Source organism: Portunus trituberculatus, chromosome 9 (assembly GCF_017591435.1).
Source record: "Portunus trituberculatus isolate SZX2019 chromosome 9, ASM1759143v1, whole genome shotgun sequence".
NCBI lineage: Eukaryota > Metazoa > Arthropoda > Malacostraca > Decapoda > Portunidae > Portunus > Portunus trituberculatus.
In genome coordinates this window covers 2,400,683-2,425,000 of record NC_059263.1, presented here as the reverse complement: position 1 = coordinate 2,425,000, position 24,318 = coordinate 2,400,683, and the positions used below count along the sequence as shown (strand labels likewise).

At 42.4% G+C, this 24,318-nt stretch overlaps 3 protein-coding genes across 5 annotated transcripts in view; 2 read left to right on the top strand and 1 right to left on the bottom strand.

The window, feature by feature from the left end:
* The window catches only part of LOC123501454 (GPI mannosyltransferase 4-like), a 5,696-nt gene extending 306 nt beyond the window's left edge, over positions 1-5,390 (bottom strand). The window contains exons 1-3 of the mRNA XM_045250288.1: positions 5,234-5,390; positions 4,176-4,294; positions 1-3,297 (exon numbers count right to left, since the gene is read on the bottom strand). The exon at positions 1-3,297 is cut by the window's left edge and continues 306 nt beyond it. Coding sequence (XP_045106223.1) covers positions 1,427-3,297; positions 4,176-4,294; positions 5,234-5,307 — 2,064 coding nt within the window. The 5' untranslated portion in view covers positions 5,308-5,390 and the 3' untranslated portion in view covers positions 1-1,426. The remainder of the gene's footprint in view (positions 3,298-4,175; positions 4,295-5,233) is intronic.
* Positions 5,391-11,217: 5,827 nt separating this feature from the next.
* On the top strand, positions 11,218-14,853 carry LOC123501463. The gene is made up of 2 exons (XM_045250298.1): positions 11,218-12,736; positions 13,525-14,853. Exons 1-2 carry the CDS (start codon positions 11,227-11,229, stop codon positions 14,361-14,363), a joined length of 2,349 nt encoding a protein of 782 aa, XP_045106233.1. The 5' UTR covers positions 11,218-11,226; the 3' UTR covers positions 14,364-14,853.
* Positions 14,854-18,738: 3,885 nt separating this feature from the next.
* LOC123501456 (aggrecan core protein-like) lies at positions 18,739-22,694 on the top strand. Of its 3 annotated transcripts, none has more exons than XM_045250289.1 (5): positions 18,739-18,865; positions 19,837-20,248; positions 21,435-21,812; positions 21,942-22,118; positions 22,257-22,694. In XM_045250289.1, exons 2-5 carry the CDS (start codon positions 19,981-19,983, stop codon positions 22,466-22,468), a joined length of 1,035 nt encoding a protein of 344 aa, XP_045106224.1. In that variant the 5' UTR covers positions 18,739-18,865; positions 19,837-19,980; the 3' UTR covers positions 22,469-22,694. The 3 variants fall into 3 exon arrangements, with proteins under 3 accessions (XP_045106224.1, XP_045106225.1, XP_045106226.1); XM_045250290.1 differs by having other exon boundaries at positions 18,767-18,847; XM_045250291.1 differs by lacking the exon at positions 18,739-18,865 and adding an exon at positions 18,875-18,892.
* The last annotated feature ends 1,624 nt before the right edge of the window (positions 22,695-24,318 follow it).

Here is a 24,318-nt window from a genome sequence, read left to right as displayed (position 1 = left end):
TCAAATGTAAAGTCCTAAATAATATTGATTAAGACATCATTAATCAAATATATTAATTCTCTCTCTCTCTCTCTCTCTCTAATAAAGTAAAATGATCACCAATGAGCAGCTTGGGTACCCTCCTTCCATCACCAGGAAGGAAGGAAGCACAAGCAAGTGTTGAAATCTTAAACTAACTGCATAATACTGACTAGATTACTGGTTTGTAGAGCACTGACGACAGCTCACTACTGGACGCAAGTACCTAAAACACACACACACACACACACACACACACACACACACACACACACACACACACACACACACACACAGTTCCAAGGTGTTCAAAGATGTTAAGAACTTAGAAGCCCTTTGAGTGACTTGTGACTAGCATATCTGGAGTCAGTAATTTAGCATCCCCATGAAGAAAAGATGGGAGTGAGTGAGTATCTGAGGCTGTGTGGACAAACAAAGTAGTATGTATCAGACTGGAGGTGCTAGTAGTAAACAGTATAAAAGAGAAACAGTCCTGTGAATAAATGTTGAATGTACACTCCTTCAATCAAGAACCTGTCAGTTTTCAACACTACACCAGTGCATATGTGAAGTGAGAGGTATTTCTCCAGTCAAGTAATATGTGAATATGTGTGTGGTGCCTCATCTGAGACATCCAGTGTGGGATTGCTAGCCTGATACAAAGAATAAAACTAATATTGCTAAGTATCAAAAATGTCAGTTTTCAGCAATGTAGCAATGCTTGTATGAAGGGGAAGATTCTCTTGTCTCAGTGCATGTGTCTGGCATGGACACAACACTCATGCCTTTGTCCCTTTGTCCCAAGCAGTGGTGTGTGGCCTTGAAGCTCATGGTAAGTAGTTACAGACCATCAACTTCTGACAAGAGCATATGCATGGAGAGTGTGAATATATGTATAAAAAGACTATAAGATAAATTCTACCACTGAATTAGCAACAAGGAAAATAGTGGTAACATAGAAAAAAAGTACTTTGAAGGTTATCATGAGAAGCTATACAACTTAAAACATGAGAGAATGTATGGAAGTGTGAATGTGTATAAAAGAATATACAAGATAACTCCTACTACTAAATAGGAATGTTTGCTTACATAATAAAGAGCACACATAAATGAACACTTTCTGCAACTAGTCTTTCATCTTCTTAATCTCTCAACTGTTTGCCTCACATCATTGCTAAATATTTATCAAGCACTTCTTGCTAACTCAAAACAAGCATCAACACAAGTGTTTGTGAGCCGCTGTTCTCATCACCTTGAGCCATACAATCAATACAACACGTACCACTAATTTGGATGCCCCTCGTGTGTGGCATGGCCCTGAAGCTGAGGGCACACCCAGTGACTCGTCTGAGAGGAACACCACAAGCACAGTCACTCAGTGCCCAGAGTGCTAAGGCAACACTGTCTACTAGAGGTCTTCATCTCCTTGTTGATCTTCCTCCTCTTCCTCCTCTTCATCTTCAGTCAGGTTATGCAGTGCAGCCTCAGGCAATGACTCCTGGGGAGCCACACTGGAGGGCTGGCCAGGGAGAGGTGCTGACCTCCCAGGTGTGACCTTCTGGCCAAAGTTGACACTGATGATGTCAATGCTGAACTGGTCAAGATGGCGCACAAGCTGACACACTTTGCCACAGCTGCTGGTCAGGGCCACGCCCTCCAGGCTGAGGTCCGGGGGGTCTTCCAGCGTGAGGTGGCCACGCACACGCTGCAGCCGCTGGAGGGTCACGTTTTCTGGCGTGGCAAGGAACAGTCCCTCCGAGAGGCTGGCTGGCAGGCAGATGAGCACCTCCACCTCTCTGGTGGAGTTCAGCTGGGCCTGGCGGTGCACCCTGGCCGCCAGATGGAGCAGGTCCTCTGGCTCCCGTGCTCCCCCTGTGTCATATGTGAACAGAGACTTCTCTATGCGATAGTGTCGGCCGTCCTCTGCCTGGGCGGTGACGGTGAGGCGCCGCACCAGTAGGAAAGTGGGTGGCGTGTACATGGCAGAGAACAGCACATGGGAATTGATGTGTGGGGGACGCTGCAGTGCATGCTGGTGTACCTGCATGAGGGTCTTGGTGACGCCGCCCTGGTGCAGGAAGCCAAAGAACGCCACACACAGGATGTTCCACACATGCCATGACAGGAAGAAGAAGTGCTTGGTCATCTTGATTCGGCGCCCTGTCAAGATGAGCACGTCATCAGAGTGCAGTAGCACCAGCGGGAGCAGCGTGGGCAGCAGGAAGCGTGCCTCCTGGTGGGGAACCAGTGACAGCAGCAGCACTGGCACGATGAAGGAGGCCAGCAGCATGGTGGCCAGGCTGAACACCTTGGGCTTCTTGGTCATGGCACCGGTGGTGAGGGCCACCAGGTACTTGGACACAGACCACAGACCCAGCAGGCCCAGCACGCCGTGCAGCATGGGCACATTCACCAGCAGGTGCAGGTAGTTTGGGTGCAGGCCGTGCACCGCCAGGTTGTCCCCCTGAGCATTGTACAGCACAAAGTTGACGGGCGTCACCACGAAGGAGCGTGCTGTTACGTTCCAGAACAGCAGCTCTGTGGTAGTGATGGCGCCGTAGTAGAAGGAGTCTGCCAGCACACAGGTCAGGAAGGTGGCCACTGCCCCAGGTAGGAGACTCAGGAACCGCAGGTTGAAGTAGGAGAAGCTCACCTCCCTGGTGACCACCCCACGCTGCAGCCAATATGCCACAGGCACAAAGGAGAACACCACAAAGGTCGGCCGCACAAAGGTGCCATACGTCACCACCACCGAGATGATGGCGCTGTCTACATAGTTGTAGGGTGGAAGCTTGGTCTTCATCCTGACCAGCTTCACCTTGTCCTGCACAGCCTCAGCACTCTCATACAGGTCCTGCAGAATGTTCTCCTTACGGATAATCTTAGTGCTGTCCACCATGGACTCACAGACCCGCCACAGCAGCAGCGCCATCAGGATGAGTTCCAGTGTGTTGGAGAAGGTACGGGTGGCAAACACCAGCATAATGTAGGAGCTGGCAAACACTTCCACACAGCTCCAGGGCCTGAGGTAGCACAGCTGGGCTATCCTGTACACGCTGTAGTCGGCAACGAAGGACAGGAAGGTCATGAACATTCGAGGGGTGACCAGGAGGATGCTTGGGGTGAGCAGATTGTATCCGAAGCAGTAGGTCACCACAGGAGCCAGGTACTTCAGGACTAAGTAAGGCAGAGAAACCACAGCGGAGAAAGTGACGGACCTAATGGGATTCTCTGAGTGAAATTCCCAGGGCTTGCGAGCATCAATGTTGAGTATGTCACCTGCAAGAGAGGCACCAGTTACATTATGTACTGTTAGTGCAGCTACTCTACAATGAAAAGTGTTTCATCTACGAAATTAATACTCAATACCATTAAGATAACAGAGAAGATCAATATGGAAAGATAAACTAATCTAGAGACAGGAAAGACACTATGTGGGCATATACAGTTAGGTAAGGTACAAATTAATGACCCAAGGAAGCTCAAGATAGGAATTGAAGCCAAGAGTAGGTAATGCCAATTCCCATACAGATGTCACATAGGATGTATATAAAACTGTTCAAGAGGTAACTTTCTCTGATCATTCTCTGTATGGGAACTAACATTAAGTGCACCTTTTTTCAAATACAAAATCTATATTGCCACTGACCCTTACATTAAAAAAAAAAAAGGCACACAAGAAAGACTACATGAGATCAGATTAATATTTAAAGTATAGACACCATTACAGTCACAAGTACAAGACCCCCTACAGACAGCTATGAATACTAAACCCCCAGTATAAGAGAGTTAACAAGTACTTTCAATCCTTCACCACTATTCTGTCCAACTCTCTGAAGCATGAGTTAACCAATACTCTCAATCTTTCATCACTACTCTGTCCACCTCACTAATACAAGAGTTAACCAGTATTTTCAATCATTCACATATTTCTATGGTAAACTCTGGAACTCCCTGCCTGCTTCTGTATTTCTAACTTCTCATGACTCAACTTCATTTAAGAGGGAGGTTTTAAGACATTCATCCCTTTTTTTTAGGCTAACTCTCTTGGAACTGCAAGGTAACTGGCAACTAAGTGGGGCTTTCTTTTTGGTTTATGTTGTCCTTGGCCAGTTATCCCCTCTTACATAAAAAAGACAAGGCAAATGGACACTCACTTGCCATGACTTGAACAGACTGGTGGAACTCATCAGGGTGGATGTAGCCGGTCTGCACAGTGGCCAGGTAGAGGCGTGCCAGAGCCAACATAGTCCACAGGATGGCGCTGTCTTTCACCCTGAAACACATAGCCATGTCAGTACTGGAATGCATTTTTTATCAAGAATTTTGGGTGTGATTAGATGATTTTATTGACATTAGGAAGGGTCTACGAAGATCAGAAGATTAATGGCCACAGTCTTCACTATCTTAATCCCCAACATAAGTTTTTGAAGCTGTAAAAGATCACCAAATTGTAAGGAGAATGAATATGAAAACACATCATGGTACTGAAGGGGTTAATGGTCAAGAGCCTTCACTAATATAATCCAAACATAAATTTCTGAAGCTGTAAAAAAATCACCAAATCGTAAGCAAAATGAATACGGAAACACATCATGGTACTGAAGAGGCTGACGGAGGGTGGCGAGTGACTGAAAGAAGGATGATCATGTTTACGGGATGCAATGAGTGGTTGAAGGTAGGATGATCATACTAAGGAGGTGATGAGTGGCTGAAGAAGATAAGAATATTACAGAATAAGTGAAGAGCATAAGAAAAAAGGGAGAGCAGAGGGAAGAACATTAGAAAATAAGAAAAAAAAAAAACAGAAGGAATCAAGGCAAGAACATCACAAAATAAGGAAGGCATATCAGTAAACATAGGACAACAACAAAAATAAATAGGGAAACACAAAATAAAGAGAAAAGATAATCAGGAACTAAGAAAAATGGCAAAAAATAATAAATGACATCACAAAATAAGGAAAACTGCATAAACCATCAAAGCTAAATGTGACAGTCCCTATAAGTGAAACCTACAATACTTATTTCAATCCATAACCTATAAATTCACTTAATATTTTCGCTAGGTGTACGTGAGGCAGGGAAAAGGATGGCTGGGAGGGCAAGCAGGGAAAACAAGCGGATAGGTAAAGTTTGGTTCAGTTGGGTTAATATTCCTTAAGTTTACCGTTAATATTACTTCAAGACCACCTGCCTGAGAGCCTATATCTTACTTTACTGGTTTCACTGCCTTGGGGAACTTTTTATTGAAAGCAGCCCGGAATTTCTGCCTTTTCCTGCACTCCATGGTGGTGGCGGTGGTGTTTGTGGCGAGGGGGTGTTGATGTTTACACGCCGCTCAGCTGACGATCCCTGCAAGTGTCAGTACGGTGCTCTAATGTCCTCTCCTTTTTCTTTTTTCTATGTAAGAGGAAACACGGTCCAAAGGAATAATAATAACAATAATAATAATAATAATAATAAAAAAAAAAAAAAAAAAAAAGGCCCACTAAGGTGCCGGTCCCTTGTTATGAAGAAATACACTCGCAAAGGGACTCCGAACTCATCCATGCCTCCATGTTATCTTGGCTCAAACTCTTAAATGAAAGGGTCTCTGGTACTGATCTCCATACTAGAGCAAGCATTATCATCAGTTTCTTTAAATGTAAGAGAGGAAAAAAAAAATATATATATATATATATATATATATATATATATATATATATATATATATATATATATATATATATATATATATATATATATATATATATATATATATATATATATATATATATATATATATATATATATATATATATATATATATATATATATATATATATATATATATATATATATATATATATATATATATATATATATATATATATATATATATATATATACAAGAGCCCATTTAGTTGGTATAGTCACACTGCAGGTCCAAGAGTTAACCAAAAGATAGGGATAAATGTCTTGGAACCAGTACCGGATAAAAAATGTCGCCAGTTATCGATTGCAGAACGCATTTTTTACCTTGAGTTTTGTGTACAATTAGACGATTTTATTGACATTAGGAAGAATCTATGGAGGTCAGAAGATTCATGGTTAGAGTCTTCACTATTTCAACCCCCACATAAGTTTCTGAAACTGTATAGAATCACCAAATAGTAAGCAGAATGAATATGGAAAAGCGGCATTGTATTGAACAGTGTAACATGTAGGACAGTCAATCAGCTGAGCCGCCGCCACGCGTTGCTAGCGAGACAGAAATAAACACTTGCTAATGCCGACTAACAAGGCACGGACGCATTGTAATACATCGACAGCCCAGGAAAAATATTAATTACGGTTTGCGAGCGATAATCAAGATATGTGAACAGAGAGAGAGAGAGAGAGAGAGAGAGAGAGAGTGCTGAAGGAGGAGAGGCAAGATGGAAGAGGAAGGGAGGAGGGGAGGAAAGTGGGAGAGATGGGAAAGAGAGAGAGAGAGAGAGAGAGAGAGAGAGAGAGAGAGAGAGAGAGAGAGAGAGAGAGAAGGAGGAAAGATGGCAACAATAAAAGATATATATATATATATATATATATATATATATATATATATATATATATATATATATATATATATATATATATATATATATATATATATATATATATATATATATATATATATATATATATATAGTATATAAGTTGAAATAGTTTGTTAATATAGTAGTAGTAGTAGTAGTAGTAGTAGTAGTAGTAGTAGTAGTAGTAGTAGTAGTAGTAGTAGTAGTAGTAGTAGTAGTAGCAGAAGAAGCAACAACACGCACAAAAACATAAACGAAGAACAAGAGAGAAGAGAAAGACTATAAACGCGTGTGTATAAACTCCATTCCAGCAACCATCGATTACATTAGACATTATGAACAAGGACCAGTAATACCTCGCTTGTCCAGTTTACTGGCCCACGAAAGTGATCCCCGTGTAGTGGTGGCCTTGAGTTCCATACCAATACTAATGTGAGACTGTGAGTATACTTGTTTGATGGACGAGAGGCAGGTAACAACAAACACAAGGTACAGAGCGCCGCGTTACAACACTCCATCAAACACAAGTGAAAATTATCCTTACTTATGCTTTCTATTTATCCGCCATTTATCATCCACAACTCAGCACCAGTAATATTGATAATATTCTTAACTTTTGGTCTTTTACCCACTATAGTTCTCTGACGTTCGTGGATAGAGTATATCAACTAATTTCAAAGGCCACAAAGTTGATTAGCCGAATTTTCAAGCGTGTTTCTCCTATATTCATGATGTATAAACCTCGTTAACTCCTTCAATATTGTGATGCATTTTTACCTTGAGATTTGTGTACGATTAAACCATTTTAATGACATTAGGAAGGGTCTATGGAGGTCAGAAGATTAATGGCCACAGTCCTCACTATTTTAATCCTCCACATAAGTTTCTGAAGCTGTATGAAATCACCAAATAGTAAGCAGAATGAATATGGAAACGCGTCATGGTGCTGATGGGGTTTAATCGTTTAAATGCGCGTTTCTCCTATTGATAATGTAAAAACCTCGTTAATCTGGGACTAGATTTAAACAAACACTCTTAGAAAATCGTGTAACGTCAACTAACTATATTCTTTTGAAAGTCTCGGAGGCGCAGCGTGGAAGTGTTTCATAATAATAGTTGCATTTTCAAAGGTTTCGCTAAAGGTGGAATAAACAAACCCAGCACAAAATCAACACGTGTGAATTACAACCCTTACAGATGATTAGTTGTCGTGTAGTAGTAGTGGTGGTGGTGGTGGTGGTGGTAGTAGTAGTAGTAGTAGTAGTAGTAGTAGTAGTAGTAGTAGTAATAGTAGCAGTAGTAGTGTTGGTGGTGGTCGTGGTGGGAGTAGCAATATACGTTGTAGGAGTGGTGGTGGTAGTAGTAGTAGCAGTAGTAGTAGTAGTAGTAGTAGTAGTAGTAGTAGTAGTAGTAGTAGTAGTAGTAGCAGCAGCAGCAGCAGCAGCAGCAGCAGCAGCAGCAGCAGCAGCAGCAGCAGCAGCAGCAGCAGCAGCAGCAGCAGCAGCAGCAGCAGCAGCAGCAGCAGCAGCAGCAGTAGCAGTAGCAGTAGCAGTAGCAGTAGCAGTAGCAGTAGCAGCAGTGCAGTAAGCAGTAGCAGTAGTAGCAGTAGCAGCAGCAGTAGCAGTAGCAGTAGTAGTAGCAGTAGCAGCAGCAGCAGTAGTAGTAGCAGTAGTAGTAGTAGTAGTAGTAGTAGTAGTAGTAGTAGTTGTTGTTGTTGTTGTTGTTGTTGTAACAGTAGTAGTAGTAGTAGTAGTAGTAGTAGTAGTAGTAGTAGTAGTAGTAGTAGTAGTAGTAGTAGTAGTAGTTTTACCACCTCTACTACCGTTATCGTAATTCGTTCACCTACAACACTATCCACAAAGGAATGGAGTCAAAACATTTCCGTCTAATTCTCCTCCTTAATGTCTCACCCACCGGCGTAAAGTTAATCTCCCTATATTCTACCACTACTTTCATTCACTCTTTCCTGCTTCCTCTGGCATTATGAAAATGGATATGATGAACAAAGAACACATGCAAAACGAGGCCGTCGATTTACAAACCTACACACCTACATTGTCGCTAACATTAGCACACGCGCCTCCCAATGCTGCTATCATGACATTGCCTCGTGAAGTACTCAGGGCTATTATAGGAGTGTTTCCGCGTTGTTGCTAATTTCTTATTACCATCGTTTTGTGAGTGGAGTGAGACATTACTCCTGTTATTACTATTATTACTGCTGATACTGCTTATAGTTGTAAAACGCACTACATACTGCTGCTGCTGCTGCTGCTGCTGCAATGAATTATAATAATGCGAAAAGGAAAAGTATCATTGCAATAATAATGATAATGATGCTAATAACTATAGTAATAATAATAATAATAATGATAATAATAATAATAATAATAATAATAATAATAATAATAATAATAATAATAATAATAATAATAATAATAATAATAATAATAATAATAATAATAATAATAATAATAATATAATAATAATAATAATAATAATAATAATAATAATCTCTCTCTCTCTCTCTCTCTCTCTCTCTCTCTCTATATATATATATATATATATATATATATATATATATATATATATATATATATATATATATATATATATATATATATATATATATATATATATATATATATATATATATATATATATATATATATATATATATATATATATATATATATATATATATATATATATATATATATATATATATATATATATATATATATATATATATATATATATATATATATATATATATATATTGACACACCTCTAGCTATGTACTTAAGAAATTACACCAACAAATGTGGAGTATACTTACAGGTGAGTTATGCCAGGTGTGACGTGAACCTACCTGGCCAAATACCTCGCATTAACACACAGCTAATATACCCAACACGTATTGATAACTTGAACACCAGCCCTTCACCCCTCCCCATCTCCCTACCCTCTCTCTTTGCCTTTACATATATAATTAGGAACTCAATAAGCGGTGCCTCATTCTCTTCAGGAAGACAGAGGTGAGAGGTAGGCAGGCTGCTGGTTGAGGGTATATGGGTGAGTGACGAGTGAGAGGTTGTTGGTTCTGATCGCTGGTGGTGGGCGGATTGCAGTCTGAGAGAGGAGCTGGCGATGAGCGAACGCATGATGGATGGGAGGCTGTTGTTGAGCGAGTGAGTGAGTGAGTAAATATGAAAAACCAGCAAGATAAATGTGCTATCCAAGGCCACATAACACCATTTGATAGGTAATGAGACAAGAGAAAAGGAGAAACATGAAATAGGTTTAACCCCTTCAGTACTGGGACACATTTTTACCTTAAGATTTGTGTACTGTTAGACCATTTTATTGACATTAGGAACCCAAGCCTTTGTCACAGTGCCTCCTTTTTTTTATCTTCCCCGGCACGTTAGTAACTGTTTCTTTGGTTCCCTCAGAGCAGCGAACAAGACACACCGTTCCTGCAGTCATGACGCGGGTGCCAACAGTTCTCCTCCTCCTCCTCCTACTCCTTCTGCTGCTCCACCTGCTTCACCTGGCCAGTACAGATGAATCTCCCAGAGGAGGTACAGTCTCAAACTCTTCCTTCTCTTTGGTTGGCGTCTCCTGCACCATGCTGTCCATCTGATTCCTTTTCACCATGGTCTTTTCTTTAAGTGTACCCTCAGTGTTGCCCGCATAGGTCACTGAAAGTACTGTGTGTATTTACCTAGTTGTATTTACCTAGTTGTAGTTTTACAGGGCCTGGGCTTTATGCTCGTGTGGTCCCGTCTCCATATCTACACTTATCCAATTTTTCTTTAAAACCATGTACACTCTTTGCTGATACCACTTCCTCACTCAAACTGTTCCAAGTCTCAACACATCTTTGCGGGAAACTAAATTTTTTAACATCTCTCAGACATCGTCCCTTCCTTAGTTTCTTACTATGCGATCTTGTGCTTCTAAAGTCATATTCTTCTCTCAGGATCAGTTTCTCATTATCCACTTCATCCATTCCGTGTGTGTGTGTGTGTGTGTGTGTGTGTGTGTGTGTGTGTGTGTGTGTGTGTGTGTGTGTGTGTGTGTGTGTGTGTGTGTGTGTATATAGAAAGGTAATAAACAGTTTTCCCAGCAGAGAGTGCAGTGGAAGGGCTGTGGAAGGACATGGTGTTCACCCTCATGCCGGAGGAGACACACGACGAAATAGCCCAGGTGTGAGGAAGACAGATCCTGCTACGAGTGACTTTATAATATAATATGAAATAATAAATCAAAATAAGACAAAATCAACAAACAAACAAATATATTGTGTTCGTGTTTGCAGCTAAGAACAGTATTTGACAGAGAGGAAGTGGGCTCCAGCTTCACCGTGTGTGTGTGGCTGTGGCCGCTGTACATCACCACCGTCACCAAACTCTTCTCTTTGCACGGCCCGGACACCTCCATCATAGTCAAGGGTCAGTCTATTGCCATTGTGACGTGTCACTCGATCACTCACTAAACGTGATATTTTTGGCACTGATCCAATTGAAAGACAAGATCAAGTTTTTTTTTTCTAATTAATTTATTTACTTCTTTTAAGTATATTCAGGAGGTCTCACCTTGTGCAGCACCAATCACCTTTATGTTCATCTCTCTCTGTTGCAGTTATGGACGGAGTCATCAATATGGGAATATATCCTTGGTGTCCACAGGCCTTCCCTGACTTACACCTGATGCACAACACCTGGCAACACCTGTGTCTGGTGGCTGATGGCAGGAACATGCTGTTGCACTTGGACAACGAGACCAACAGTAAAGTGATGACAATGTCTGAATGTAATGTTGATACAAAATTCACTGACAGCGTCACTGTTCTGGTGGGCACTGACTCGGGTAAATTCGCTTACTCAGGAGAAGTGACTGGTGTGAGATATTATGACAGACAACTCACAACTTCTGAAGTTCAAGAATTACTAAACTGTGAAAGTTCAGCAGAGAACCATATCCAAATAAAAGAGGTCTTCACAACTGGAAATGTGTCCATTTATAGGCTCGGTGGGCAGGACAAGTTGTGTCTGCCGGAGGATAAGGAATTCATGGCAGTGTTCACTATTTGTAGTGACCATCCTACAGCCGAGAGTCTGTGCACAAAATTAGGTAGTCGTCTCATCGGAAAGGATGACGACTTTGGTAAGCTTGCCAAAGAGGCTGTTTTGTCGCTGGACGTGCCAAACGACGACTTGTATCTGTGGACTGACATAGCTGACAAAGAGCAAGGTTCAGTGTTGTCTATCAACCGAGACACCGGCAACCATCTCTTGGTCAACTATACCTCTGAAACAGTGCTCCACGTCACTGCCTGCATGATGCCACTCAAGAAGACTGCCTACATGAAAGACCACAACACTCAGAAAATGACTCTGTTAAAGTACAACAGGAGACTGGTGCTTCTGTCAGAGCACGGCGAGATCGTCCGCAGGGAACCGTGTCCCGACAGCAAAGACGATGAGGGCTTCAGCAGGTGTCTCGCCAAGAGATTTTTTGGAATGCAGGAGGAATATACTCGTCTGGATTACGGAGAAGACATGTTTGGCCGCCACACCTGGAATGAGGAGAACACAGATAAATATAGGAATCTCAGTATCTCATTTTGTGAGAAGGACAAATTCAGTTGCAATGACGGCAGCTGCATTCCCCTTCAAGAACGCTGCGACGGAATACGTCACTGCAAGGACAATTCTGACGAAGGTGAGCTCTGCACACTGGTAAGGCCCCTGCCACCTTCTTACGTGAAGACCTATTGCCCAAAGTCTACACCAGTTGTTGGACTAAGAATCAACGTGATAAAAGTCAATTCAGTTCTGCTTGACATGAACGAGTTTAAGATCACCATAAACGTGGTACTCCAGTGGCGCGACGATAGACTCACATTCCAACACCTGCTCAAGGAACCCAAGATCCTGCAATCACATGAATACAAAGGCATCTGGACACCACACCTCTTCTTCCCAAATGCCATCCATGAGGACAACGTGGCCGTGTCTACCAAGACTTCAGTGTTGAATGATTTCACTGTGAAGGTCAAGGGAAAAGGTTACCCTGAAATATATGACAGCTATGAGGGTGAGTGTCTTTTGTTACTTTTTGTTCTTCTCAACATCAGAAACAAAGTGAAATGTTGATAAAGTGCTGAAGAATTGATTGTTAGCTGGTGAGGAGAGAATAGTACTAGGAAAGTAAAAATCAGGACTGAAAACACATATAAGTGTGTGTGTGTGTGTGTGTGTGTGTGTAATTCACCTCGGTCGCCTGCTGGTCACTCAGCCAGTCTTCCCCATTACGGAGCGAGCTCAGAGCTCATAGACCGATCTTCGGGTAGGACTGAGACCACATCAACACACAACACACAACACCGGGAAAGCGAGGCCACAACCCCTCGAGTTACATCCCGTACCTATTTACTGCTAAGTGAACAGGGGCCACACATTAAGAGGCTTGCCCATTTGCCTCGCCGCTTACCGGGACTCGAACCCGGCCCTCTCGATTGTGAGTCGAGCGTGCTAACTACTACACTACGCGGTGTGTGTGTTTCACTGTTTGATCTGCTGCAGTCTCTGACGAGACAGCCAGACGTTACCCTACGGAACGAGCTCAGAGCTCATTATTTCCGATATTTCCGATCTTCGGATAGGCCTGAGACCAGGCACACACCACACACCGGGATAACAAGGTCACAACTCCTCGATTTACATCCCGTACCTACTCACTGCTAGGTGAACAGGGGCTACACGTGAAAGGAGACACATCCAAATATCTCCACCCGGCCGGGGAATCGAACCCCGGTCCTCTGGCTTGTGAAGCCAGTGCTCTAACCACTGAGCTACCGGGCGTGTGTGTGTGTGTGTGTGTGTGTAACTATGAATATCACTACGTATTTCAGTCAATGGTCTTTGCCTTTGTTGCAGTGATGGTGTTCAATGGATCTGATGTGGAGATCAACAACAAAATCCAGTACCAGTTCACATTCTCCTGCACCTTCGACTTTGTTTTCTTTCCGTTTGACATCCAGCAGTGTTGGATGAAGGTGTGTCTCAGAAAAACATACGCGTGCTGTCCTCGCTGGGACACAAGTGAGGGCGGAGTGAAAGTGACAGGCAACGAATCCACACTCTCCATGTACAACATCTCCAAAGCACGGTATGATATCTCAGGTGAAGGGAGGTGCATGACTGTCCATCTGCTCTTCACTCGGAAGTTTGAATCGTACGTCATGACAACCTTCTTCCCGTGCATCATCCTGTGTTTCCTGGCGCATGCAACGCTCACGCACTTCAGGATTGAGAACTTCAATGACCGGATCATGGTGACGCTCTCCCTGCTCATCGTCCTTGCCTCACTCTTCTCGCAGCTCTCCTCCACCCTCCCCAACTCTCCTTCTGCTAAACTGATCGACTACTTCTTCCTTTACTGCATCGGGAGGGTTAGTCTCATCTTCCTCCTTCACACTTTCATCGAGGTGAGTCGCAGATCCACAGCAGACACTGAGGAGGAGCCCACGTCTGTCATCAAAGGGCTCGATCCCACCCTTGGCATCAAGATGAAGCTAGCCTGGGTATCTGGGGAGAATGTGACCACCAAGGAGCCACCCAAGCGAAGAATTAACATACCACGGACCCTCAGCTATGTTGGCGCTGTGGCAGTTTTGGTGATGGATGTGGTGATGGCTGTATTCTTTCTCTTCAAGACTATCGATGACCACAATAAAAAGAGCAATCACTTCCACGCATTGAACGTCACGGAATGAGACTCAAGTGCGCTCAGAGAACAGGTGGCTATCCCCGGTCATTCTACTCCTCATGAATCCAGTATAGTAGTAGTAGTAGTAGTAGTAGTAGTAGTAGTAGTAGTAGTAGTAGTGACGTCTGAGGAGTTTGTCAGCCTTAGTAAGTGTCTGTCTCACGTCCCACAAAGTTATCTAGTACATGGAATCACAATGCGAATAGAAGATACGAGAGTAGAAGATTAACAGGAAGAAGTAGAAGAATTAGAGGAGGCGGAGGAGGAAGAAGATGAGGACGTCGTGAAGGGGAAGATAAAGAAGTGCAAAAGAAAGGATGATGAAAATGAATACAAAGATCAACTATAACAACAACAACAACAACAACAACAACAACAACAACAACAACAACAACAACAACAGCAACAACAACAGTAACAACAACACTATTTTTCGCGATCTTTTTCCTCCGTATTAAGAAAGGAGGGAAAGTACAAGATATGGGAGCAGGAGGAAGAGGAGGAAGAGGAGGAGGAGGAGGAGGAGGAGGAGGAGGACGTCGTGAAGAAGGAATTAAGATAAAGAAGTACAAGGAAAAGAATGATGAAAATAAATATAAAGATCAACAACAACAACAACAACAACAACAACAACAACAATTTACAATGTTACTTCCCTACTGGCTAAAAAAGAGAATTTAGTACTGCAGTTTACCCACCTCCCGCCGCCCCACTCCATCCTACTCTCTCTCTCTCTCTCTCTCTCTCTGACAGACACCGGCGCCATGGACTGTTGATACCCCCACACAAGTCAGCAACCACGCGTTTAACTTGACAGGAAAATAGAGACTCGCATCGCCATATTTAGTTATCAACACAGATTCACCGATGTGGTAATGGGAGACTTCACAAGCTTATTATTCATGTTGTTTTATCTTTCCTCTGTCTTGTCCTTCTTCGTGGGGTTATACAATACACACACACACACACACACACACACACACACACACACACACACACATCAATGAAGCACACTAGGAAAAGTTTCTTGTTACAGTTTCGTATTAAAAAAAATTGCTTTGCTCTTTCATCACGACTATTAATTTTCCAAGGCCAGCGATGATTAGCCGGGGTTTGTCAAGAATGTCTCTGCTGTTAACTCCTGAAGGGGTTAATAATGTGAAGGTCTTGTTAATATTAGAACCATAAAAACATCACTTCAAAAAACGTGTCACTTCAAGTAATAAAGAGCCTTTTGAGGAGAGTGGAGGTGCGGCGCAAGAATGTGTCAGGTTATAGTCAACAGTGGTGCAGTAAAGACAACAGCCACCACCACCACCACCACCACCACCACAATAACAATAACACCGATGCTAAGAAGTAATAAAGATCAGTAGAAGCACCAGCACCAACAGCCCCAGTAGTAGTAGTAGTAGTAGTAGTAGTAGTAGTAGACGAAACAGTGTTGATTTAATAACTATAACAAAATGCTGCACAAAATTGACCTGAAAAGCTGTTGAGAGAGAGAGAGAGAGAGAGAGAGAGAGAGAGAGAGAGAGAGAGAGAGAGAGAGACTGTTTTCCTCATCATTTAGGACCGCTAAGGGACACATACCAAAACACACCAGTCTTAAGAAACGCTACTTAACAACACCCATTACTCTACACTGCCCTGTGACAACCACCACCACCATCACCACTATCACCACTACCATCACCACCACCATCACCATCACCAATATCAACAACGACAGGATTTGGGTCATCGTTAAGCTTAAACTGTCGACATTGTACTCATTTGCCTAATAAATGTGTCTTTCTTCAATGCTCCTTTTTTTTTCTTAATCATGATCTAGTTCCTTTTCTTTTTCATTCTTTTTTTCGTGAACGGCGTTGAATGATTCGAGGGAAGCTAGTTTTCTTTTCTTTTTCCCTTTGTTTTCACTGATTCAATGCACAGTGACCAAAGCTAAGCCCTTCGTCTAGTATTTGTATGTTTTATGATATCGTATGTCGCGTTGTTTGTCTCTTTCATATACCTTTTAATTTCAATACTGATTTTCTTTTTTTATTTCTGATCTCCACTGCAAAATTTTAGTCGTTCGTCTGCTCTCCTTTTCTGTCCTTTCTGTCTGTTCGAGGTGAAATGTACAGCGATTCTTACAATACTTTACTTCAAGTCATACCTTGTCTCCGCGTGTCTCCACTCCCTCTTATATTGACTGAACATTTTTGGTTTTATTTTTGACGCCGCTTCAAGATTCGACACAAGCTCAGTTTCTCAATTTTTTTTCCATTCTTTCTTATATTTTCTATCAGTGATGTGTGTGTGTGTGTGTGTGTGTGTGTGTGTGTGTGTGTGTGTGTGTGTGTGTGTGTGTGTGTGTGTGTGTGTGATTAGCCGGGGTTTGTCAAGAAGTGTGTGTGTGAAGCAGAAAGGAGACAGGAGGCTGGCGGAGCAGAGGCCTTGTTTTGTGACAGACGGGCGCAGCTGGGGAGCAGACGCCGCGCCAGTTGACACCCTCACGCTAACGTTCTCTCCTTCACACACACACATACACATACACACAGACACACACACACACACACTTATGGGGACTTTTCATAACCTACGCAATGAGATAATTGTTATTCTTGGGTGGTTTGTCACTCTGCTTACCCAGGATGGAGAGCTTCTAAAGAAACGCCGCGAGCTTTACCCTTTGCTTAGACACCCTACACTCCTGTCTTACACATACATACACACACACACACACACACACACACACACACACACACACACACACACATGATGATTTAGTTTCGAGTCTTTAAATAAACGCAGACTTCTGGTAACTTAATTCATAAGAAAGGCTTTTAAACATTGTTCTTTTATAATCAATCTTTTGAAATTACTAAGATATATATAATTTTCATCTTTGAAATCTCTCTCTCTCTCTCTCTCTCTCTCTCTCTCTCTCTCTCTCTCTCTCTCTTCCTGAAGTGTCTTGTCATACTTAAATCTGGATGTGATGTAGGTTGTTTAGTCTTCAGGAGTAATTACTTTGTCCCTCCCATTGGAGTCAGGTTGCTCCTTCCACCTCCCATGTGTACCTACTTTGGGACTGCGTGGGGGGTGGGCGTAGTGAGTTAGGCGTGGGTTCCCACCCATCAAGTGACATGACTAGTGAGCAGCACGTAAGAGCTGTCTCGTCTCGTCGGCGTCTGACGCATCGCGTGAGCCTTACATTCCTCCTCTCGTCGGCTTCTGACACATAGCGTGAGCTTATATTCCCTCAATTGTCTAGATAAATATAATGAAGTAGAAGAAAAACAGGATTAAACCATTAAACGTCGTCTACAAAAAAATAAGACTAAGGAACAGACAGAGCCACCCTCGCGTCACAGTGCTGAGAGGGCAGGGACAGCGCGCCTCCTGCCAAGGGAGGCAGTTCAGCTCGCTGAGTTGGGCAGTAGTTCGTTGCACTCATGCACTTTTTAAAAGACGGCGTGGGCAGAAATGTACCCAAATGGGGACTCCACTCCAGCCTTCGTCTACTGTCCCAGTTCCTTTATAAAAACAGATTATTTGCTAAGGAAGGCGGCAGGCTAGAGTTACCGTCTCGCCTCCCCTGCCGAGCACTCCCAACTTCCCAAGCCTCCCTCATGTAGTCCCAGCCCCGTCAAGGCGTCACGCTGCGCCTCTGTTAAGCATAACACATTCTTGGAAATCATGTGTATGGACTATTTTCAAGTATACAAAATCTGGTTCATCTTATGTCATTTTATTTTTCTTAACAGTACTATTCTATACATAAATAAATAAATAGTCAAAGGCAGCGGTGGCGGCGGCAGTAGCAGCAGCAGCAGAAACAGCGATAGCAACAACAACTGCATCAGCAGGATGTTACTAGATTATTTCGAAAGAAGACGGGAGAAGGTTTACAGATCAACATCAAGAACAGCGAAGTAAGTCAAGGAGCCTCGCCCTGAGACATGACCGTTTTAAGATTTCCCTGTGATTTGCATACATAGTCCTACTAATTCATTAAGTTCACTTGGACATCGTCCATTAACTCTAATGCGTCCCAAGTACCCTTCATCAGTCTAATTTCAAAGACCTTGGCACACAAATATGCATGTGTGTCTAGGCTACATTTCGCCACTGAGAGAACCTGACCGAGGTTATCGTCCATTAACATAGTTAATGGACGATAACTTCGTCCAAGTTAACTTCATACCAAATTCCTTGGTAAAGTCTTGTATAATAATAAACTGCTGTAATGCACTAAGCTGCAATTTGCCTCCGAGAGAACTTGTCTCAAATCCAAATCCCATGAAGCCCCGTTGAATAATTTGTTTTTTACACTCATTCTGCCTCATCCTAAGAAAAAAAAATGCTTCATACAAACCGCGGTGGTGAAGGGATGCCCGGACCGCGGCGCGAGTAGCGGGCCAGCGGGGGCCAGTGAGTGTCAGTGCGGCTTCACGTTCACACTCCACCATCTACTCTGCCGCCGCCGACTCCTCGCGCGTGTGTTGGAATCGCCACGTACAACTCGTTACTTTGTTTCTTACTGTTAGAGTGCGCACTGTTCTCACTGTAGACCACATTCCTTTGAGCGTGTTACTGGGTAGTGATCCGCGGTATCACCCTCAACATACTGTAACCTTTTTTTAGTCTCTGTCAGGCAGATAACATTCCACTCTTTTTGTGTGTGCGATGTGCAACATATTTGATACTTTTCAAGCTGTTAGGTCAAATTAATATGACAATATCCTAAGCTGAAATAATGCTGTCAAAGTCAAAACTTGTGGTATATGGACTATATATTAAAACATCTGCACCTTCAAAATACGCTACTGAAAGTTCCACGAGATTTTTTAGGGTTCCGGTGAAAAATTAACAAGAATCTTACATTAGTATAAGAGAAAAAATCTTGAGAAGCCGGCTATTGTTTTGTAGCCTACGAAACTATGATAGTGGTAGTGGTGGTGGTGAGAGAGCAAAGCGTTTCACCATAAGAGCTTGCAGTGACTTCCTCCCGCTCCGCCTCTGCGCTCTGCCACCGTCCGGCCGCACCTCGCTCTTACACGTTCTGAGAAATGGCTCGGATGTCTTTCCAGTACATGAACCTATTTTATCTCAGTTTCTAGGGCACGAATTACATGCCTCTCTCTCTCTCTCTCTCTCTCTCTCTCTCTCTCTCTCTCTCTCTCTCTCTCTCTCTCTCTCTCTCTTGAGAAAGATCAAAGGTGAGCATGTAATATTTGGAAATGGATTGATTTATGGCGCCGTCACACCGAGGTCAAATGGCACCGACTATGGAAGGCTGCGTCGACCTCTGGCTGCACTTGTATCCCGCTAGCTGTGGGCGTGAGGCAAGCATTGCAGTACAAAGCCATCCGTCCAGTGTCTTCCTCCCCTACAACCGCCAAACGAAGAGTGGGAATGTTAGTGTTAGTGTCGTGGGTCGTACACTGCCGATGACTAACTGTCTCGCAATAACTGAACGCTTTCAGGTAACAACAAAACAAGGACGCAAAGATATTTTGAGACGGGCGTACCTCAGAACACATTTTGTGGAACAGAGATCGTGGCGTGGAAGTGAAGCAGACGAGTGCAGAGGAACGTGAGGACAGTTGTCACAGTACCTGGTGGTCACGATGTGGAGGTGTGCTCAAGTGGTCCTACTGGTGACTCTGTGCTGGGGAGTGGCCTCAGCCGACCCTGGGGCATTTAACGACACAGTAGTCGCCGACGAGTGTGCTGTGACAGAAGTTCTGGTGGCCATGAAGAAGTTGCTGCTTCTGTTGAGCACCGAAGTTCGCGACCTGCGGAACCAGGTGAAGAACAGCTGTCAGGTGAGCAGCGCCGCAGCTCCCTTCACCACCGCCAGCCCCATCACTAAGACTGAGCCTGTCGAGAAACAAGGTAATCGTTTCCCACGCGTATGCTCTCCTCTAAGAAGTTTCGTCGACCCTTCATGTAACCTATCTCGCTCGGAATGGCTTGGTAGTGTAACCGTTCTGTTGTCTCGCACTCTCTCTTTTCTCTATTACACTGTTTCCTCTTTTTTTTCAAAACTCTATTATAAGTCTTTTATATATATATATATATATATATATATATATATATATATATATATATATATATATATATATATATATATATATATATATATATATATATATATATATATATATATATATATATATATATATATATATATATATATATATATATATATATATATATATATATATATATATATATATATATATATATATATATATATATATATATATATATATATATATATATATATATATATATATATATATATATATATATATATATATATATATATATATATATATATATATATATATATATATATATATATATATATATATATATATATATATATATATATATATATATATATATATATATATATATATATATATATATATATATATATATATATCTATTTATTTATTTATTTTTTTCAAACTAAGCTTCATCTCAGTATACGAGTACATTTTGTAGTTCCATTGCTGTGCTGATCCCTTCGCTCTCTTCTAATGTCATAACTATATGCAATTCCTCCTCCCAGCGACGACCATTCCTGCCGTACGTCACACTTATTGTCTTCTCTGCCTTATAAATTAACGCCAGGAAATTTGATATTAATTGGTAATTTCAGTGGCGTGTTGACGTGGGTGTTTCTTTTGCCAAAGAGCTTGCCAGAAACAGTATTCTTTAAAACCAACTATTATGCACTACTTTAATGTAAATGTGATTAGAACAGACATAAGCGACGCTTTTATGAATGTAGTGAATACGATGCACTGGCGTGTACATGAGGACAACTTCGAAAATTATCCTTAGCTCATGAAATCATCTTCTGGACAGTTGGTGATTCTCATTCTTTGCTGGTTTACTGATGACCGTCAAATGAACTGTGAATAGGCATATCTAAAAGACCTCAAATGATAAAAACCATTTCGAAATTGTGGACATCAGTACGGGAGTTATTCCTTGTTACTGCTGGAGCTTGGTAGGGGGCATAAATGAATTAAATGAACTCTTCTCCGTCCACGCTCGTTTATTACAGAGTCAGCAGGTTCAGTGGAGGCGACCACAGAGCCTGAACCCGACGACATCATCGACTTTACCATAGAGCTGGAGGAAGACGAGGACGGGGACCTCAATTACACAGACTCCGAGAGTAATCCTATCAGCGACTTGGCGAAGGGCATTGGAAACTGGTGGGAGACATTCTCTATCTTCCCTCCAAAGCCGACGACTACTGAGGCCACTCCAACGGACGAACCTGAGGAAACGGACCAAGAAGAGGACGAGGATGAAGATGAGTATGAGGATGAGGATATCACGACCAGGGCCCCTAATCGTACAACCTCGACTTCCACGACCACAACCACCACCACCACCACAACCACTACCTCACTCCCATACACAGTGCCCCCGCCACGTGAGTTTCTGAGCAGGTGGCCCGTCTGCTGCTTTTTTTTTTTTTTTTAAGTATTTAGATAATCTTCAATAATAGGGAATGTATTAATGGCTGGTCATATGCATATTGACACCTATCACCTTCTGCCAGCCACCAGTTGTCCCTCGCCCTTCACACTGCTGGCCCAAGGCTGCTACATGTTGGTGCACAATGCGCGGGACTGGAGGACGTGGGGCGACGCTTTTGCCTTCTGTCAGAGCTACGGCGGCAGGCTGGCTTCCCCTTGGAGGCTGGAACAACTCCAGGATTACTTGATCCGCTACTACTGTGAGCATGTGTTCAATTTACTATTTGAAGAACTCAAAAAACATAATTCTTGCATCAGATGTTAACTTCTGATGATAATCATTACTTTATTGATGTATCGTTATTGTGTGAGCTAAGATTTATCATTACTACTTGCAGCTGATGCCTTCTGGGTAGGTGCCCGCCTTGTTCTTGCCAGGCGAAGATGGGAATGGCTCACAGGAAGGAATATGGAGCGAGGGGAGTGGAAGCCCGGTCAGCCAAGCAGGAACCCTGGCAAGAAGTGTGTTTTCCTGGACAAGTGGTCTGGTTACCATGCAAACAACTTCTTCTGCGGAGAGAAGTATCCCTTCATATGTGAGACTGCTTAGGGGCAGGATGGCCAGCCTGCAGCCACAATGAGTGTACACAATATCATGTAGAGCTACTTTGGGACCATTTGTTTATAAGACTTTCTGGAGTAGGTGAATCAAACTATTGATAAGAGGCCTGCCTCAAGTGGCATGAAAATACTTCTTATTAAGGCAGTAGAAATTTCAAACATGTTACTGTTTTTTTACCACCACTGTAAGAAATTCCAATTAAAACAGGAAATTAGTTATTTCTTATCATCCTGTATCATAATGTAGCAATAGTACATATAGTCATATAGTGGCTAGTCAAAATGTATGTAAAGCAAGACAAACTAAAACGTACATAACTGCGTATATACTATGTCCAACTAAAGGTGGAAGCAACAAGATTCAATGAGGGACAACTTCAAAACTTTTCACACAAACCCACACACACACACACACACACACACACACACACACACACACACACACACGTGCCTGGTAGCTCAGTGGTTAGAGCGCTGGCTTCACACGCCAGAGGACCGGGGTTCGATTCCCCGGCCGGGTGGAGATATTTGGGTGTGTCTCCTTTCACGTGTAGCCCCTGTTCACCTAGCAGTGAGTAGGTACGGGATGTAAATCAAGGAGTTGTGACCTTGTTGTCCCGGTGTGTGGTGTGTGCCTGGTCTCAGGCCTATCCGAAGATCGGAAATAATGAGCTCTGAGCTCGTTCCGTAGGATAACGTCTGGCTGTCTCGTCAGAGACTGCAGCAGATCAAACAGTGAAAAACACACACACACACACACACACACACAGATATGACATAATACAAATCCCTAAGTTGAAGAGAGGGTCAAGCACCATCCAGTCTAATTGGTTTTAGAGATGAAGATAGGAGAACATTTCAAGGTTCTAAAACTTTCATCCACCTGAGAGTGAACTTATGAATGGCAATAGAGTTAGGAAACCCATCTAAGACTGATTAGGTTCTCTCTGTCACAAAGGGAGGAGTTGCCTTTCTCTAGCTGGAAGGGTGTGGCATCTGCTACACAACACACCTACTTGATGCCACACTGACAAATGCCACTGAGGAAAAGTGAAATTTTATTCTTTAGAGATATAAGCCCAAAATGAAACTATGGCAAACTATTGAGTAAAATAAATAAATACAATAAAACAAGATTTAAAAAACAATAAATTATACACAAATGAAATGCAATGGTTTAAAGTTCACTGCATTTTGTTGGTTAGTCATTTGTGTTGTGATGCTTTGCCAACTCAGTCACTAAGGTCTTCAGGAGAAACAGTACAGTTAATATATAGAGTGCATACCAAACAGTGAAGACTGAAACATGAAGCTTTGTCCAGACAGTGAAGTGACACTGCTGTAACACAGTGAATATATCAGGTAAATAATTAAAACTGCAGGACTAAATGATGGTTCATACACACACACACACACACTGGTGGTGAATACTGACAGTGCTTCGTGATGACAGTTTATCAACACACAGACAGACTTTGTCGATCACAACAGACAAAATACAGAGCCACACAGAACAGGTTTCCTTCACACAAGATAAACACTTCACATTATGTACTTCATAGTACTTCTAAATAACATATTGCTAAATTGTACTCCATGGTCACCACTTCCTCCAACTGAAGACATGAACCTTCCCTGCCTCAAGAATATAAAACATGATCCTACACTGAACGAAACTAACACATGTACAGCAGAGTGCACATGCCATCCCATCACATCCACACAGAGAGAAGTCAGTGTCAACAAAGGAAGTACCTCACTTCACTGCAGCATACCAGTCCTAGTAATGATTCCCCTCAGCACCTGATTTAATTCTCAATAAATACAGAACATGCACAC

Coding starts and splice junctions, on each gene's coding strand:
- LOC123501463 (XM_045250298.1), top strand. CDS start 11,227: ATGGACGGAGTCATCAATATGGGAATATATCCTTGGTGTCCACAGGCC. Junction 12,737..13,524: donor CATCAGAAACAAAGTGAAAT/GTTGATAAAGTG, acceptor CCTTTGTTGCAG/TGATGGTGTTCAATGGATCT.
- LOC123501456 (XM_045250289.1), top strand. CDS start 19,981: ATGTGGAGGTGTGCTCAAGTGGTCCTACTGGTGACTCTGTGCTGGGGA. Junction 20,249..21,434: donor TGAGCCTGTCGAGAAACAAG/GTAATCGTTTCC, acceptor CGTTTATTACAG/AGTCAGCAGGTTCAGTGGAG. Junction 21,813..21,941: donor ATACACAGTGCCCCCGCCAC/GTGAGTTTCTGA, acceptor ACCTTCTGCCAG/CCACCAGTTGTCCCTCGCCC.